Genomic DNA, 19,545 nt, shown 5'->3' on the forward strand with positions numbered 1-19,545 from the left:
TTGTCTCTAAACAGGATAAGTGATGTGCCCATCTGGGACTTATCCTATGGCTCCAGAGAGCCACCATGTGGAAACAGGTCAGTGCAGAGCTGGGTCTCGAACTCCATCCAGAGCTCTGCGTGTCGGCAGCTTTATTGTCTATAAAAAAACTACAAGTTCAGGTGATAGGACCCCTTTCACTGCTTTTGCAGAAGAGCTCAGTTCAGCTCTAAGCCCACCTAGTGGAGATCACAACTGCCTTTAATTCCAGTCTGGGGTCTGACACCCTATTCTAGTCTCCACATGCTTCTGAACATGGTGGGCATAAACTCACGCATACATATACATTTTAAAGATGTTTTAATGAAAGAAAAACAGGCTGGAGAGATGGTTCAGCGGTTAAGAGCACTGACTGCTCTTCCAGAGGTCCTGAGTTCAATTCCAAGCAACCATGTAGTGACTTACAACCATCTGTAATGGGGTCTGATGCTCTTATCTGCTGTATACCTGAAGACAGCTACAGTGTACTCATATAAGTAAAATAAATATATCCTTTAAAAAGAAAGAAAGAAAAGAAAGGAAAGAAAGAAAGACAGACAGACCAACTATTACAGTTGATTTTTAGTTTGTTTTAGTTTGGTTGTTTTTTCAAGACAGAGTTTCTCTGTGTAGCCCTGGGTGTCCTGGAACTCACTCTGAGACCAGGCTGGCTTCAAACTCAAAGATCTACCTGCGTCTGCCTCCCAAGTGCTGGAATTAGAGGTATGTACCACCACTGCACAGCTACTGTGGTTTGTTTGTTTGTTGTTTGTTTTAGGGGGTTGTTGTTTTTAATAAGGAGGCCTATGGTCATGACAGAGAGGTTCTCTAGCCTTAAAAGAAAGTAGAAAAGGGGATCAAATATGTCCACGGGTAATATTTGGGTCCTGGACACTAGGCAGTGCAGGAATCCGGTGAGGCTAGCCCTATAGCAGCCCTGTGCAGGGAAAGAGGGCCCCTGCCACGACTACCTCTGTTGGGACACGCAGCCATCCCAGGTGGCAGAGACAGGGTGACTGGATGGATAGAGATGGGTGTAGCACACCTGCACTGATACACAGGACTCAGCAAGATTCTGGGCAGGAACACAGCAGGGCTTGGTTGGTAAGGCGGCCTCTCTCCAGTACCCTCTTTGTTGGCAGGTTCTCTGTGGAACCTAGGCAGATTCACAGACCACTCAAGTGTCTCTGGGCAGGGTTTCCAGACTATGGTCTTTCCCCTCAGCTAGCTATCTCCTCCCATCTTGCCTGAACCCTGCAGCCTTGTCCTGCCTCTTGTCCTCTGTCACCTCTATCCTTGTTCAGCCTCACAGGTCACTTAGGAGGGTAGGTATCCCTGGAGAGGTGGAGGTAATAGTGAGGCATGGAAGCCTGGGTTCAAATCCTGGCCCAGTCACACCGTCTGAACAAAAACTCAGCCTGCCTGTGCTTGTTACCTCACCCATAAAACACACCTGCCAATGCCAGCTGCACTGCTGTCACTGGGCATCAGTGCATGGAATCTGTATGGATACTCAAAACACAACTGCCACCATGAAGGCTTGCCATTTTCTCAATAGAAGACACACACACACACACACACACACACGCTCTCCTGTGCACCCTGTCCTAGCCCTCCATCAAAGGAATCTGCTTCTAGCTGAAAATTTCTGATAGAGTTGCAAAGTTCTGAGAATACTACGCAGCCCAGAAATGGAAAAGCATAGAAATGATGGGAGTAGAGGGCCCACCAAGTGACTCCAGACCCAGAGACACCAGCAAGACACAGGCATTGGCCCAGGTACTGCCTGCCTGTCCCTGTCCCTGTTCCTGCCCCACCTGACCCTGCCTTCTTGGTCACTGTGAACAGCAAGAGTACTATGTACAAGATCTACACTGAGTGATTTATTTGGGTTGTTGTTGCTTTGGTTTCAGTTTTTTGAGGCAGGGTTTCTCTGTGAAGTCCTGGCTGTCCTGGAACTCACTCTGTACACCAGGCTGACCTCAAACTCACAGAGACCCACCTGCTTCTGCCTCCAGTATGCTGGGATTAAAAGCATGCACCAGTGCCATCCAGCTATATCTACTGTTTTTATATACCAATTATATAGAGTCTAAAAGAGCTCAAAAAACCACCAGCAGCCAGGTAGCCTAAGACAACAACCCCTTCCCAAATCCTTCTGTGCACAGGCCTGAAGTGCCCTCCTTCTCACACTAGAATGGCTCACATAGGGGCCATAAAATGCCAGGAGTGCTAGAGGCCTCAGAGGACATGTTCTAAGATCAGTAGGAACTCCTACCTTCCTCAGTCAGAGGAAAGTCAGGTCTTATCCGAGCAGCTGAATATTTTAATGTAGGGGCCTGTATGGCTGGGGCTTTTCTGCCTTCCTACATAGGCTGGAGCGGACAGAGGGCCTCTATATGCCTCTTAGGTGCTCACCTAAGTATCACCGTAGCAGCATCACCATAGTGTCCACTGCCTGGGTTTCCTGGAGGCCCTTCTTACCAGGTTCCACACAGGGCAGAAACCATGTGCTGTGGGCAGATGCAGGGGACAATGCGGGAGACTCCAGGTCATCTTCTGAGCCTGGGCAAGTTCCATGTTTCCCAGATGAGGACCCGGCTTTGGGTTTGAGGGTTCAATACACTCGTTTCTCCTTCCCTTTTTCCAAAATGCCCTTTGCTGAGGGAATTAACTGTCCAGAAAATAAGGCACATGATCTTACTTCCCAGAGCTGCCACTATCCTGCTAGGGACCTGCCTCGGAGCCCTGGGGGTGGTAACACAGGTGCTGACCCCTCTTCACAGAGGGCCCCAGAGGGCCCCAACGTGCAGAATGAAGAGTGCTGAATGGGGCTCATTATCAGCTTGGAAGGCCAGCTTAGAGGATATCCAGTAATTGCAAGGGTTTTGTAAATGTTAATTACGGTTGCCTTAATTAGCTCCAAACCCATTGATCTATGGATTATATTAGGTTTATAAGTGTAATTACCTTAACAGGCATATGGATTACAATTATGCTCCACTAAAACCCTAAATGTATAGCATATAAATTAGCCAAGGGACCATTCTGATATCTCAGGGTCACACTGCTGCAATGCTCTTTAGGGCTTTATCCTGAAGGCTGCTCCCCAACCCCACTATACAGACTGAGGGGCTTTGAAGTTGGGAGGGAGAAAGGAAGAAGAACACAACACATGTCTCTGGAAGCCCAAGTCAGCTGGTTGCCATGAACATGAGCCCTGGATTCTTCTCTCTCCCCAAAAACTGTGTGTGTGTGTGTGTGTGTGTGTGTGTGTGTGTGTGTGTGTATGTGTGTGTGTTGTGTGTGTGTGTTGTGTGTGTGTATGTGTGTGTTGTGTGTGTGTGTATGTGTTGTGTGTGTGTTGTGTGTGTGTATGTGTGTGTTGTGTGTGTGTTGTGTGTGTGTATATGTGTGTGTATGTGTGTGTGTGTGCGCGTGTGTGCGCATGTGTGTACATGCCTTCAGCCCCACCCCACATGTAAATGCACACCTGAAACCCTCGGGTGTTATCCTCTGGGTTCTCCCACTTTGGCCCAAACTCCCCAGTGGCTAGGCTGGCAAACCAATGAAATCCAGGGACCTGCCTGTCTCTGCCTCTTTCTGCTGAAAGTAAAAGGCATATATACCACAATACCCAGGTCTTTTTATATGGTTTCTGGGAACTGAATTCAGGTCCTTGTGTTTGCATAGCAACCTCTTTATCCCCTGAGCCATCTCCCCAGACCCCAAAATGACCCCTTCTGTCACCGGTATTGCAGTCATACTACAACACCAATGTCCCATGTCTCCCCAGCAGAGCCTTGTTCCCACTCAGATCTGACACCCTCCTTCCACACTCCTGTAAGCCATCCCCTCATGCTGCATGCAGCCCTCTCGCACCTGCCCTCCTCTCTTTATAGGGTCACTGGGGTTGAGGCTGGTGCAGCGCACAGGTAGAACTCAGGTGATGGGCATAAGGAAGGGGACCAGAGGTGCACGAGCTCAAGCTGGGGCATGGCACAGCGGGACAGTGACTGATACCCATGACAGACACCGAGAAGAAAAGTCACGGAGACAATCACGTCGTCATGCCCTCTCTGCCTTAGCTCCTGGGGTCAGAGGTTAGGAGTCCAGGGCTCAGGGGATGACAGGGCTTGGGCTTCAGAAACATGCAGTTCCCTCTCACCTGACCTTGCCACTGAGAAAGTCAGTCTGTCCAGAGGCCCTGTGGCTAGGTTGCCTGCTGTGTCTTATGTGTGACAGCTTGTTAAAGGTTACACAGCCCTGGATCTCAGAGGCTACCACGTAGCCTTTCGACCTGCTATGGACAGTCCAGTTCTCCCCTGCTCTGTGAGGCTGGCTGCTTTGGTCCTCCTCATTGGCCTCCTATCTCACATCTATACCCCCCTTCCATGCCTATCTACCATAAGGGGCAGCCATGCCCTTTCTCCATGACACCCCAATTAAAAGTGGGTCAGTAATGTCCACACATATCCCATATCAGGAGAGAAAACCATCTTTACCCAATGGGCTGTGAATGAACTGACTGTAGTGTGTGCCTATCTCCTTGGGAGACGGAGCTCCTAGGCTGTGCTCACTGGGGACGGCCATGAGGGCACAGTTAGCTCTTAACCCTCCAGGTGCTGTCTCCTTTGCCAGCCTCTGCTGCCTGGACCTTTGCAGTCATTACTAAGTCTATCCCATTACTCCCCACAGCCTGAATTCTTCTGCTCAGAGGCCAAACCTATTGGACAAATGCTGGTCCAGGGCCTTTGCACCCCAACAGAGGCCAAAGGCAGTCAGGAACGGTAATAGCCCTAGAGAGGAAGACAGAGGCTCAGGCTTTCTGCCTGTTCAAACTCCCACCTGTGGACAATGGGGAGGACAGGTCGTGGACTTTCCTAGAACATGTCTTTTGCCCACAGACATTTGTAAACAGAATTAACAGAATCATCAGTGAATCTTAAGTCTAAATATTTAAGTGAGAAATTAGGAACAGTAGTGAAACATGACATAAGAAAGTGAATCTTGTTTGTTTGTAATAGAAAGCCCTCTCCCATCCCAAAAGAATTGGCTCAAATGGTCATGCTTGGGACTGCAGGATGGAAGAGCATGCTGGGACAGGTGACTCACAGCATCTGCGTAGGTCTGTCATCATCACTGTGGAGCCTCAGTCACATTCTGGGGCAATCCTAACTAGGTTACAAGGATGTTCTGATTTAGTCTGTAATGCTCCCAGAAGCTGGCATGGTCAAACATCTGTCTACCATAGGACAGAAGGATGTGTCAGGTGGAAGAGGACCAGGCCAAGGCCCCAGCTCTCCCCAGGACTTAGGTGTCTTCCTCCCTGCGGTGTCAACAGGGACTGAGGCTGTAACCGTCTCTGCTGAGGGTCCCCAGGGCTTAGCTACAATGTGATTCATGTATGCCATGCCCTCATGGATCAGTATATTCCAGAGATTGCCTTTCATGATGTTCCAAGAATAGCCACAGCCTGACTACAGGCCCACTGGGTACCCATTCATAATGCCTGCTGTCGGATTTAACCCTGGGATGTCCTGTGAGGTGAGACACTAAGGAACAAGGCTCTCTGCCAACACAGCAAGGATCCTGTACAGGGTGCTACACTTATTCTTGGCTGAAGAGTACAAAACCACATGGGGGTGAGCTATTAACAGCTGCCAGCTTCCTACAGGGAGGGTTGTGGGTCATGACATGAATACTGTATCGGCCCAGACAAGCCGGATGTTGTTGTCCTAATGGGTCCTCCGATGAGGTGAGCTCTGAAGATGAACCAGGTTTCAGTGTGGTCCGTTCTAGGCAAGCCATGTGTCGGTTTCAAGAGCTGGAGTCTTTAGGAGGTAATAAAACTCTGAGGCCCCTTCCGTCCATGGTGACGACACTGCGTTATATATAAAGAGGCTCTGAAGGGCACCGTTCCCTTTCTTGGTTGCGTTTCCATTTTCTCCCCTTGTGAGGACAGAGCATGACAGTCCTTATCAGTGGCAGAGCTACAGACAGGCATCTGCTCCCCGTTGATTACTGTCCCTGGTTCTGTTACAGATGGGCCAAGACAGGTGGGTTAGGAGGGCTCTGTGCTTGTGCAAGGACAGAATCAATAAGTTCTGCAGTCTGACCTGGGGCTGCCTGGGGGCACTGGGTAGCTATTTCCTGGCCTCTGTCACTGAAGTGGAAATTTAAGCGTTCTTTGAAAAGTTGGTTGGATGGTGTTTTGCTGGGGCAAACAAACAAAGGAATGTTTTGTTAAAGTGGACACAGGAGAGAGGATGTTCTGCTAAAGCAAGCACATGAAAAGACACGTGATGAAAGATTCTTTGCTAATGACACACATGTATTGGTCCGTTTTACATTGTGTAGTTGAGCTGCATCTGTCAAGACGCCATAGAGAGAAACGTACCAGAAAACTTCTGGTGGCATGCTGCAGTTTGCTGCTGCTTCCAAGGACTCTGGCTGACTGGATGTACTTGCTAGGGCAAGACCCGAGCTGAGGTAAGGTATGTGGAAGACACGTCATGTCTGGAGGGTATAACTAGGACTCTATGGAGTGATGGAGACAGAGCTTGGTTTGCTGGTACAGCTAGCTGTGCAATGCTTGTGGGTCCTGAGTCTTCACTGATCTTCACTTCCCTGAGAGAGGCACAGCCGAGAACTTCCCCTCGTGTTCCTGCTGGTCCCTCCTGCTGACTCTGGGCTGAGGCTGAGGCCTGGCTGTCTCTCCTATGTCATGTCACCAATATTGCTAACCTGACTTTACCGAACTGGACTTCGAGTGTATCCGTGAAGTGTTTGTAGGTGGATCAAGCTGCCTCTGCCTGCTAACCTGTGAACTGAACTGCTGATTACACAGATGGGAGTTTCTCCAAAGAACCTTTCTACACAGTCCACTTCCCCCCAACCCCGCCTCATATCCTTTCTTTCCCACTACCTCTGGTGGGTGGTGGGCTACAAGGGAGGTTAAAGCATTTAAGAATGATCATTAAAAATAGAATTTGAAAAAATTAAAGTTACATGCACAGTGAAAATCCATCCAGGGACCCTCTGCTCTAGGTCCACAGAGAACTCTACAACAGTCACTCACAACTCAGAGCTCTGCCTCTTGCTCTATAGTATACTCATTTCTGCAGAGTTCCCAAAGCCCAGCTCCAGCCCTGACTAAGAGCTGTTCCACCAGCTCTCTTCCTCATTCCTGTTCTTTCAGATCTGCTATAGGAAAGCACCAGGGCCCGAGCCTGGAGACACTGCCTGATCTTTCAAGTGTTCCCTAAGGTCCTGGTCCCTTAGTTGTGGAAGTGATTGGAACTAGCAGACCCCAGAGTCCTGTCAACCAACTCTTCCTCTTCTGGGAAAAAAGCTTGAGACTCACTGAGAGGCAGGCCTGGCCAAGTCATAGCTGGGCCACAGTAACTGGTCCCCTGTTTCACCCTACAATACTGTCTCTCTTCTTCCTTAAAGCCCTAGGGGTCCAGGTAAAGAAAGAGCTCCATCCCCGGAAGAAGATGGACATGGTCTGGAGAAGTATCTGTTTCCTGCAGCCACCAGAACCAGCATGTGTCACTGTCTCTCTGGCTTAGTCCAGGAGCGGAACATGTAGTGCTGATAAATGGGTTCCTCTAAGGGGTGGGATGGCAGTAGGTACCGCTCTGGTCCCTGCCCTGGCATTCAGGCTTCCTGAGCCCCATGTATTAAAAGGACAGGGCAGAAATATGGTCAGGGCCCTGCTCCTCCCTTCCCATTTGCCTTTCTCCTGACTCTCCTCCAAGGTACTCCTCTCTACCCTTCAGATTCCTTCTCAGGGAGAGGCCATGCTAGGCTAGCTGTATGTCCTGTGGCTACAACCCCCGTGCCATCCAGCCCAGAAGAAGCTCTTGTTTGCATGTAACTCTTTCCTAGTTTCTGCAGATGGGGGAACTTCCCCACAATACATGGCAGGATGGTGTCACGAGGTCTGACTGCCAGCCCAACAGAAGCCCCTTTAAAAGTCTGAGCATGAGAAAGAACAGCACACACGGTTTGTTTCTATTTATAGAAAGTCCCGGGACAGGCAGAACCATCTCTGCTATTAGCTATCAGGAAGACATATCTGAGGGGTGGAGGGTAGAAGATACTGGAAGGGACAGTGTGTTCACTAGCTTACAGAGTTGTGTGCATCTAGGTCTGTGTGCTTTTGCTACATGTTACACATTAATAATAAGCTTTGTTATTTTAAGCATGAGAAGAACCCTGCCCACAGCAAACAAAATGCTTCTGACGCCTGCCTTCTGAACTAAACCCCCAGCCCAAGGGCCACCAACAGCTGGACATATATTGGAAAAACTTTTTCATAACAACCTGACTGACTCCGTAACCTCTGATGCTGGCCTTCAGGGCTGCCAGACACAGGCCACACCACAAAGAGGGTTAACTCTAGGAGTGACTGTATCTCCAATCAGGGCTGGCACATGACAAACATACACAGAACTGTCCTCAGATGAAGGCTCATAGGGAGAAGCAGAGTCTCCCCACCCTGGACTTCCAAGAAGTGAAGGATCCCTGCTCCCTCCTAGGAACCACAGACGGGAGAGCCAGCTCTGCACTGTGCAGAGGTGGGAGGCCTCCTCTGACATACAGGGCAGGAAGAGGTATGCTCAGTTCCCAGGCCAGACGAAGTACCCGACTTCCCCTTCACTCTGCTAGCCCTCAGCTTCCTGGGCACACACAGTCACTGGTAGCCCCCAGGGCCACTCCCCCATTGCTAGTGCACCTGCCAGGATACACTCATGCCCCCAGAAATATGATGATGCTCAAATATATGATTTTTAAGTACAAAACTACATTTTATAAATAATCACATTTTATGTCTTCTTAAAGAAATAGGTAGAACAAAATGCTAACTGGGGTTCCCTCAGAGAGATGGGATTGTGAGTTATTTCATCTATGCTCTTCCTATTTTCCAAAGGGCAGGCATTTCTTGCAGAACTAGAAAAAAACACTTTAACTTTAAAAAAAAAAACCTGCAGCCTCTGTTAAACATGTGAAAACAGGAAGAAGGAATGGAATCTTGAGGGCAGGAAATGGCTCTTCTGTCGACTGCGGGCTTGGGCCTAGGCAGGTCCCACAGAACCCTCCACCTTACGAGCCATGGAGGACAGAGCACAGCTCAGCATCATTGAGCCAGAGGCCCTGGTTACTCAGATCTCCCTTTGTAAGTAGGGAACTAAACCCAGGAAGGGTTCCCTACTCCCAGGCTCCCCCAGTCTCAGCCCTGGTACGATTTCAGATCTCCTCCCCTTGGCGCCGCACATCAGCTGCTGCCATGGGTACCCGTTAGGTATGTCACAGGAATGTCAACCCTGGAATGGAGTAAATCTGAGGGGAGAAAGATGGGGTTTGGGGTCCCCTGGGCCAGCTAGCAGCATATAGCCTATGGGAAGGCAGGTCCTCCAGTAAAGGGGACCTGCCTCTCTGGGTATGTGGCCACTACTTATGGCCTTGACCCGTGGGTTGCGGAGTACTGGATGGCATGGAGGAAATTCTCTCTTCTTTTCACTTCTCAGACAAGGACCTGTGTGTCTGGGCATCTATTCCCCAACAGGTCTCGACAGAGGATTTGGGATGCATTATACCCTAAGATGACTGGGTGATAGTGAGGTTACCCTAGGGAGACCCTGTTCCTAAGACACATGCAGTACTATGGGGGCAAAAGACACTGGTCACAGAGTGGCTCCATACAGTTGCAGTAAGAACTACAGGATAGGAGGGACAGAAGGATTCATGTGCTGAGGTCCACATATGCAGGTCACAGCTGGACAGCAGCTGTAGGGGCAGGTAGGCACACCCTCTGAAACCCCCAAGGAAGGCAAGGGAGGTCAGGGGCAGATGTGGGCTTGCAAGGTTCAGGGCAGAGGAGGCAGGACAACGAGAGCCCCAGACTTGTGCCCAAGCATTTTCTTGAGCTGCAATGACTACAGACACTCTTTCTGTCTGGCTTCAAAAGTAATGAAAACATCTTCATGAGTTCCTGAACTATGGCAAGCCCAGCCCATGAAGCAGAAAACCCACAGGAACCACCAAGGCCAATGGGAAGCCGCGCTGGGCTGGAGTGCCCAGCTGAGCACACTGCCAGGGTGCACAGTGCCTGGGAAAGAGCTGCTCCAGAGCTGCAGCAACTTCCGTCGGAACACGGGGAGAGCAACCCAAGAGAGGTCCAGAGATGAGGGGCTGAACTGCAGTGAGCACCCCAGCTGGCATGGTCACCTGGACCTGGAAGGACAGGGGAGGGATGTCATCTTGCCAGGGCTACGGCCATGCATTGGGGAGCTTTGGAGCAGTACAAGTTTGCTGCAGGCCCCGAGCTGCGCACTGAGTTAGAGGAGGTACCTGTGGCACCCAGAGCCTTGCTCTGGCAATAGCCACCTATTACCTCCCAACTGCAGGAGCTTGCTTTAGGCTGGGCTTGCCTGCCACCTACTCTCTGGGCCTTGATTCATACCACTGGAGCTTCCATACCTGAGGCTGCCTCTGGTCAAGAGGACCCCCACTATGTGGGAAGTGAGTGGTCTGATGTCCAACAACTCCCTGGAGTACCTCACAGCATCATGTGCCCTAGACTGTTCTCATCAGCTGGAAAGCAATGGAGAGACAGGGGAAGTGGGGTCTTATGCGCACTCTGGGGTCTACTAGGTTGTTACTGTTCCTGAATCTGAATTATTTAAACCCAGAGGCCACTGAGTTTAAATAATTTACTCTATTTACTTTCTAGGGTTGTTACAGGAAGCAGCGCAGAGGCCTGTCTCCTGGTGTACTGTGAGCCTTGCATTCTTTTTAAAGAGATGGCTATTGTTTTTATTGGGAAGCCAGGGAATCTGAGCCACCTGGCGGTCTCCAGCAGAGCCAGGAGTACATTCCAGGGACCAGCCTGAAGCCTTGGCTTGCCCACCTCCTGTCCACAGCCCACTGGGCTTGTGGGGTGCTTCCTCAGTCAAGGCTGCAGGAGCTGAGATACCAACTGGGACACATGCCACCCCAGGCTCTTCCATCTGGCTGCAGCAGCCCTGTCTGAGTTCCCCTCGAAGTTTATTTTAAACTATTTCACACGGAAAAACTAAGCTTCCTCTTTACTAGTAGGTTCCAAGAAGGCTAACCCCTTCCTCTCCGGGTTGCCTGACTCCTGCTCTACCCTACCCCTGAAAAAACAACAACTAATTACACCCAAAATTCTACACACTACTGGAAACCCTACTGCCTATGAGCATCTGTCTCCTCGGGAGCCAAGACTCCTGGTGGAACACTCCAGAAAAAGTTTACCCAGCTGTGAGGTAGCAGAGACTGACAGAAAGGTAGAGTAAGACTGGGGGCAGAGCAGCCTGCTGTTCACAGGCTCCCAGAGCTGAGCCTCCCTCTTGATCAGGTCAGAGGTCAGTGCTCACCAATCTCACTCTGTTTCTAGGGCAGGTTAACCATCTTCTCAGGTTCAGAAGAGTCAAGGAGTAAGGAAGAGTCAAAAGAGCTGCTTAGGACACACCATGGCCCCCAGGTTCTGAGAGAGCTGGGCAGAACTGGAGCTTGGCATTCACAGCCTGGAAAAACCTGAACTGGCCTGTCTTGGTTCTGTAATCTGAACCCTTTGGGCTGCCGTGCAGTGGCACACAGAGTCCAAGCCCTACTGCCAACCACAAGCCCTTCTCATCAGAAACATCAGACACTGTGAGGGTGGGGACCTGCTGGAGGCCCACAGCGCCCTGCAGGCTGATGATGGTACCCCAGCCACCTGACACTTCTGTCAAGCACTGCCCCTTCCTGCCAAGGCTCTCTGTATAATTTAGACACCGGAGGCTAAAAAGCAAACAAAAAAGGCCAACCAAACATTTAAAAGAGATAGAAGGCATCCACGCTGCCTTCCTAAACCCTTTACCAGCAGGCCAACCCCAAGCAAGTCAGCTCCTTCCGAGGAAGGCGGACTTCTGCCCACCCAGATGCTCAGGGAGAGAAGAATGAGGCAGCTGGGACACCCCTGTAGCTCAGTCTGATGACCACAGCTCATGCTCTCCAGAGAAGACCAATGACAGCCAGTGGGGAGTGATGGAGTAGTGGGTGGGGAGAGACCGTGGGGGTCAAGTTCTCCCTGTGGGAGGAGGAAGGGGAAAGGTAAAGGAAGGTTGCGGCCAGGTACCACTGAGAGTGCCTCATACCTTCCACAAACGCATTTGGACACAGAGGTGAGCATGTCCATCTAAGTACACACTGAGGGCTGTGGTACACAAGTGCATTTTTCCTCCTCCAGTAACTAGGGGGCTGAGAACAGAGACATCCAGAGGGTACCTCTCACCCAAGGCTTAGAGACCACAGGGCACTTAGCATGGAAAGAACCAGAGCTCCCTGGGGAAATGGCTGGTTCCAGGGTTGTGGCGAAGAAAGAAGATGACCAAGCAAGGGGGTAGCCTGGGCATGAAGGAGCCTGGAGGACTTCAAGGCTCTCTCCAGAGTTCTGGGAGTCACTAGAGAGACCTCAACAGGATCAGTCTCTGGAATAGAACAGCATATAAAGATATCTATTTGGAAAATTCCAAGATTGTGTTGAAACAAGAAGGTTGGGGGAATTCTTTGTTATTTTTGTGTATGCACATGGGTGTGTTCGTCTGTGGGAGTGGGCGTGTGTGAGTCAGAGGACAACCTTAGGTACTAAGGCAGGGTCTCTGGTTTGCTGATATAGGCACCAGGCTAGCTGGCCTGTAAACTTCCCAGGATTCTCCCATGTCTGCCTATCTCTCTGTAAGAGCACAGGGCTTGCAGATGCTCGCTGAACCATCTGGTTTTATGTGGGTTCTGAGGATGTGGGAACTTAGGTCCTCATGTTTGAAAGGCAAGTGCCGTTTCCCTAGCTCCTGCAGCAAAGCATGTCTGGGGTACGGATAGGCCTGGTGAGGAAGCTAGTGTTGTCACATGCTGTTGAAAGTCACCATGTCTCTCAAGTCCCCACTGGGAGCCAGTGGAGCCCCCTGCTGGTGGAAGGATGCTGCGCTTCCATCATAAAGGAAGCCCATAGAGGATCCAGACAAAGCCCAGAAGGGGGACACATGGAAACAGGGACAGAGGAGCATAGCATGACAAAAGGCTCAAGGAAAGAATGAGAAGGGGACAGTAGGAGGCTTACTTAGTGGGCAAGGACTCCCCTGTCACTGGGACCCCAGGCTCAGAGCACACACAGTTCTCCCCCTGTGAGGGTACCAGCTGGAGAAAACACAAAGGAAGCCTCCATGGGTCACAGAACCTGCTGTGGTTCTTTAGACTCCAGCCTGCCGAGTCTAGCAAGGTGGCCTGACCACAGATGTGACAAAGACAAACAGCAGCAGGGAAGCAGGAGGGGTGAGCATACATGAGAGTTGGGAATTCAGGGACACGGATGTGAATATGTGAGTGTACGGGGCGGGGGGAGGGAGAGGCTGGCTGTGAATGTTTGTGAGGGTGCACTGGGGCCTGATGTGCTTGCTGCGTGTGGTCTGTGTATTCAAGTCCTGGACTCAGGAAGGGTTGATTCTCCCAGAACCTGGTGACAAAGCGCCCTCTTGTGGCCAGCGCGGGAGGCAGCGCATGAAAGAGTAAAAGCAAAGTAATTGCAGAGCCTGAAGGAGAAGGCCCAGGTGGATGCTGGGGCTCAGGAGGGATGGGACAGAAAGGACAATTAACAAGAGACTAGATTAGAGAAGGTCAATCCATCTTGGATGCTGAGCTCTGCCTGGGCCCTCATGTTTTCTCTGAGCTCCACTCTCCCCAGTACTCGAAGGACCCGGTCCAGACAAGGAGCAAGGCAAGTGGGCTTCAACGGGCTGCATGGTTACAGAAGGAAGCTAGACCTTTCGACTGACATGTGGACCCTGGGTATGAGCACGGGATGAAATGAGGTTACCTCTCCCTCTCCACCCTGCCCCAGAGAGTGCTGTAAAGACACTCTGTGTCACAGCCCCATCCTTACCTGTCACGGACCAGGGACAGATTTCACAGCTACCACCCCCTGCCTCCTGGAGTAGCCCTGTCTGACGTGTGCAGTGCTTGTCTGGATGTGTTTGGGGGCAGTCAGGGGGCTCAGAACAAGTTAAAGCACAGGAATAGGGCAGCTACCACTGAGTCCACTAACTGGGCCAGCCAGGCTGTGTTGGGCCAGGCAGAGTTGTGTTTCCAGTCATTTCCATGAGGGCTGTTCTGGTTGAACATGGGTCAGCAGGTGTTAGTTCTGGTGAGATGGCTTCCCTTTTTGAGAAGCCTTAAACTCACAAATCACGGACAAGCCAAGTGTACCCTGAGAGATTGTTTGTTCCTACAACAGTGTCCTGGTGCAGTGTGCAGTAAAAGTCACCTATTGCTGACACCTGGTCCCTCTCCTTTCTGCACAGCCACCACCTATGCTCTGTGTGTCTGACCACTGACCACTGCTTTAGCAATGACAGTCTAGGACCTAAAGGCGATGGCCATAGAGCAGGTGGAGTGGGCGGTGTGAGCGGCAGGACAGCCTGGCACTGACGGCCCTGCTCTATTTGGGCTTCAGTTTCTGCATCTGCAGAAGGGAGGTGGCACATGAAACTGGGAGCTCTATGATCCCTCGGGGACTCTGTTCCACTTCCTCGTTATCAGCAGGAAATAGGATCAGCCTCCAGTATCTGAGGTCCTAGGGGCCAGAGTACAGAGAAAGAGTCTGATGTAGCCAGGGCAGAGGCTAGCCCAGTGTCAGCCTAGTGCAGACACCTTGAGCTTTTTACTCAGGTTTCTGGCATTCAGTCCTTCTCTATTCTTCCGGGTGAGCAATCACCAGCCTCCAGGGTTCACTCTAGGTAAGGGAGCTCACCCCACTCCAGGCAGCTGGGTCTATTTTGGGATGGCTCTGATAGACCTTCCTGGATACAGTTTCCTTGAGAATTCTGTGAGAGCCCTTCCAAAGCTCCGTGTAAACCCAGCAGGAGCTTAAGGCTATACAGAGTTCCTGTTTGCCTTTCAGAAAAGCACAGCCTGGAAACCAGACCTTGCATGCGTCATCCACAGGCACAATGATGAAACTTCCCTGGTGTAAGGGTGAGGCCAAATGACCCACTTCAGGATCTGCTCTGGGTCAGAGGTCCCCGCAGACAGGCCTTTTTGTAAAGCCAGCTCACTGATAGCCAGTCCTCAGACCTGATTCATACAGAAGGGACAAGATGAAGAGAGAAAAAGACCTGGGCCTGTCTGAATTCAGAGGCACTCACTGAAAGCACACATCACAGAGGGGCAGAGTTGCCAAACTGGAGGCTGTATGATACCTCTTTGGCAGGATGCCAAAGGAGCTGCTGGGATGGGGACCTCCCCGTAGGGATAAGAAACACAGGACCCCTTTGATCACCAATGTGCAGTCAGGTCACCTGAGGGTGCATTCTGACTTAAGAGTGTCCCCTGTAGTAATAAGGGGCAGTGTAAGAACAAACACACACCTCCACTCACAAAAGGTTAGGGTTAGGGATAGGGTTAAGGTTAGACTAAAATTTACTAGGTAGTCCACTAATAGTAAGTGTAATATACAAAATGTAAGGGTTAGAGGTCAGAGTTAGGGTTAAGGTTTGCTCTCCTAGTGTGTCTCTAACAGTAAGTATAATGAGGAAGCATCAACACTTTAAACTGTCTTCACTGTAGAAAACCAGAGCTGGGCTTGCATTCCCTACTTGGTCTCTGAAAACAGTGTTTCTTGCATGTTCGCATTGGGACAAGTCACTTTCAAGGCGCCATGGCTGTCAGATCTGGCAGTGTCTCTAGGGCTAGAACCACTAGATCCCTCGTCATGTCAATGCTTGGGTAAGCCAGCACAAACTGAGCCTCCCTGCTGGGGCGGCCTCACTGTGGGTGACCCAGTTGCTCCCTTGCAAGTATTAAGGTTCTTATTCTGCCACTCACCAAGCAAAGGATGCTCTGCCTCCTGACAAACAGGTCCTGCCCTGTGGAATCTGGACAGTTCCCGGAACCCCAGTGGTAATTCTCCACGGCGGCATGGTCACCATCCCTTGCCACCAGTGGAGGACCTGGCACTAGACAAAACTTTATAGTTACAGAAAGATGCCAGAAAACAGTCAAGAAAAAAGCGTGTTGCACAATATAATCCCATTTTTGTGATAAAGGAAAACCTAAGTCTGTGTGCTTGTGGGTACCAAGAAGGTGATCTCCCTCTGGACAGAATTATCCCTCCAGTGGACATCACTGTTGTTGATTTTGACTTTCATGGTGCTGGGGGTTGAGTCTCACACAAGCTTGGTAAGTACTCTACCACAGAACTATACCCCACCACACTGACGCTTCCCTCTGAATGGCATGCAGATGACAGATCTCTACAAAGGGGAACTAGAAAGGGTGGAACTCCCTGATCCTACCTGTGTGTAGGCCTCCTTACTGTGGTGTGGGGTCTTCCTCAAAGACTCAGCAGCCTAGAGGCTTGTTCCAGCCAAGAGCAAAGGCAGAGTACATTCTGAGTACATTGGACACATGGGTTTGGACTGGCCAGATAGGCCCCAACATTGAACTCAATTAAGACATGTTTTCCTTAAACAAACTAGAATGGCCCTACTTCTGGGTTTTCAAACACAAATGTGCCACTCGTATGTTTGACCACCAAGTTGAAGCACACATTGAATATGTGCTAGCTGGGTTCCCAGTGCTGAGCAGCATGAGACACTGCCATACACCAAGCACAGCCTGAAGGGTGCTGAGTCCCACTGCCCAATGAGGAACCTCTGGCCAGGAGCACAGCAGAATCAGGCTTTGCAACTCTGGGGAAAAGGAGGGATCAGGGACCTTAATGTCTGCTATGGTATGGATGAATCCCCTAAACTTCTGGTGTTGGAAACTTAATTCCTGGTTCAACAGTGGTAGCCTTTATAGGTGTTTGGTCATGAGGATTAATACCTGTTGAGGTTTGATCTGTTGCTATGCACTGTAATGCTAAACACTGGCCTCCAAGGTCTGGTTGCACCCAGGGATGAGTAGATCCTTACTTATATCCAGTGGTGCTATATAACCTTGCTCCGTAATTTAGGACTATTGGTTGAAGAAAGAGTCCTACACTCTATAGCTGGGCTTGGGGTCTGAGGCAGAGACCATGAGGAGAGGAGACAAGAAGATGCCCTGGGGTAGGTGGGTCATGAGAGCATGACCATGAGGTCTGGCCAACTGGAGTAAGAGCAGCCCAGATGGAACATGGCAAGCTATATCTTGGGGTTATTGACAGGGAAGTAGATAAAATACTATAGAGGGTTGATACCTGCCCAGCTCTCCTGCTGTGAAGGCTTATTATTAATATAAACTTTTGTTTGAGAACTATATAATCAAGAGTGGGGTAGAAACCCTCAAATAATTATCACAACAGATACCTCCTGAAAAGGGCTTGAGGGAGTGGGCTCTCTGTTCCAATTCACTATCCCTCCTCCTTTGGGAATGCAGGAAGACACACCTAGAGCCATCTTAGAATAAGACATTGAACATACTGGCACCGTGATCTTGGACACCTCGGCCTTTAGAGCTATGAGAGACTCTATTTCTTGTCTTCACAATAAGATTGTGTGATTACTGTGTTACATCAGTGCAAACAGACCAGGAAGGGATAGGATGGTCACTTGGAAGAAATGCTTTTGTAGCTTGTAAGCAGGGCTCTCTCAGACCAGAGGTAACCAGTGGAGCCTTGAGACCCTCCTCTGAGAGGCTGGGGAAGAAAAGAAGTCTATAGTTCAGGTAGGTGGAGGCTTCAAAGGCATGTCCAACCTGGGAGAGTCTGCAAGAGCTGACATTCCCTCCCTCATGTTCACAGACTGCATTGGCTCAGGGTTCCCTCAGGTTTCTTACCCAGGATGGATCTCAGAGTAAAAGGCAGGCCATTGGTGGATTCTAGCCCCGCCTAAGACAATCACTCAGATGTGTGTGACTGACATTCCATCACTCAAACCCAGATAATCATGTTTTTCACCAATCTCTCTAGCATTGACAAAACAGTACTTTGTTTGAATAGCCTGACCACAATGAAATCCATTAAAGCAAGCAAGGCAGGAACTAGTGATGCGGCTTGGTCAGCAGCGTGCTTGCTTAGAATGCACAGAGCCCTGGGTTCGATCCCCAGCACAGCATACATCAGGTATAGTGACACACTCCTATAATCCAATACTTGGGAGGTAGCGGCAGAAGACTCAGAAGTTCCAGATCAATTTTGGCCATGTAGCAAGTTTGAGACAACCCTGGGCTACATGCAAGACCATCTCAAAATATAAAATAGGGGTTGGGGAGAGGAAAGGGAAGAAATTATGTAATTATAATAAAAACTATTAAGCAATAAATATATACAAATAAATAAGCAAGACACTGCTGATACATAAGACACCCTCAATGGCAAAGCAAGGCAGGCCAGTTACCACAGGGCAGACCCAACTACTCACTTCCTCACAATTGTTCGTGAACTTCAGACCCAGAGTATCCCTGAGAGCTGTCTGTGTCTCTAGGTTCTGTGCTTCTCACAGGTTGGGGAAGGTGCAACAAAAGAAGGAAAGCAGTCAGACAGGATGAGGTCAGTTGTAACCTCAGTGACTGGAAAGGTTCTGAGCCCACTGCCCAAGGGAACATGGACAGACTCAACCCGCTTCCCTGACCATAGCACTAGGAAAGCGGACACTTTGCATCGTTACTCTCCACACAGATTCACATCTGCCTTGAAGTCCAGGCTCTGTACTGAGGGCCACTCTGCCTCACCCCCATCACATAGTTAAGGACAGTGGTTTCCGCTACAAAGGCCACACTGGTCCTTGGGGGCCAGCTACAGACAAAGCTGTGAATGTCCACATACTGTTTGTTTAGAAAGAAAAGCCCCTTTGTTTGGAAACAGAACAAAACAAGAAGGCAGTTGTCCTGGGAGGATACATGGAAGGGCAGGTATAAATGAAGCGGCCGTGGGCACTGACCTGAACTTCCCGGTCCGCACCTGCAGGGCTCTCATCCCACACTGCTGGGCACCGCCAACGTCACCCACGATGTCATCGCCAATCATGATGGCCTGTCAGTGGTGAAAGAAGTTATGTCAGCAGAATTTTATTCCTGGGTTTTCATCTTTTTTTTTCTTCTTTTTTTTTTTCCCCGACATAATAAACTGCTTGATTTGATGTTTAAAGCCAGCATCACAGAATTAAACAGGATAATATTGTCACTGTATTGATTTAAAGTCAATCCACCTTGAATATATCGCCTGCTGCCCACCCGCAACCTACCCCTGACATCACCAGTATATAGTTATGCAATGTGAAATCAGTCAGAGGCCATCAAAGTGATTTGGTGACCTGGGAACATGAGGAGCACCTGGCTCCACAGAACAGGCTGCATTTTAGCTGATGCTAAAACACTTTGTGACCAAGTGACTGGGCTGTGAAAGCTAATTCAGTGTCTGACAAGTCTTTACAGTCCGTAGGTCAAAAGGTTTGCTTTAATTGTGAAGAGTTATAAAGACCAAAATTTAACACACACACACACACACACACACACACACACACACACACACACACACAC

The 19,545-nt window shown here is 50.0% G+C and overlaps 1 protein-coding gene across 1 annotated transcript in view; it reads right to left on the reverse strand.

The window, feature by feature from the left end:
* Nucleotides 1–19,545, reverse strand: part of Lhpp (phospholysine phosphohistidine inorganic pyrophosphate phosphatase) — a 97,320-nt gene that overhangs the window by 39,410 nt on the left and 38,365 nt on the right. The window contains exon 6 of the mRNA XM_028772539.1: nucleotides 18,948–19,039. Within this exon, the coding sequence (XP_028628372.1) occupies nucleotides 18,948–19,039 (92 nt within the window). The remainder of the gene's footprint in view (nucleotides 1–18,947; nucleotides 19,040–19,545) is intronic.

This window comes from Grammomys surdaster, unplaced genomic scaffold, assembly GCF_004785775.1.
Source record: "Grammomys surdaster isolate TR1022 unplaced genomic scaffold, NIH_TR_1.0 214, whole genome shotgun sequence".
Lineage (NCBI taxonomy): Eukaryota > Metazoa > Chordata > Mammalia > Rodentia > Muridae > Grammomys > Grammomys surdaster.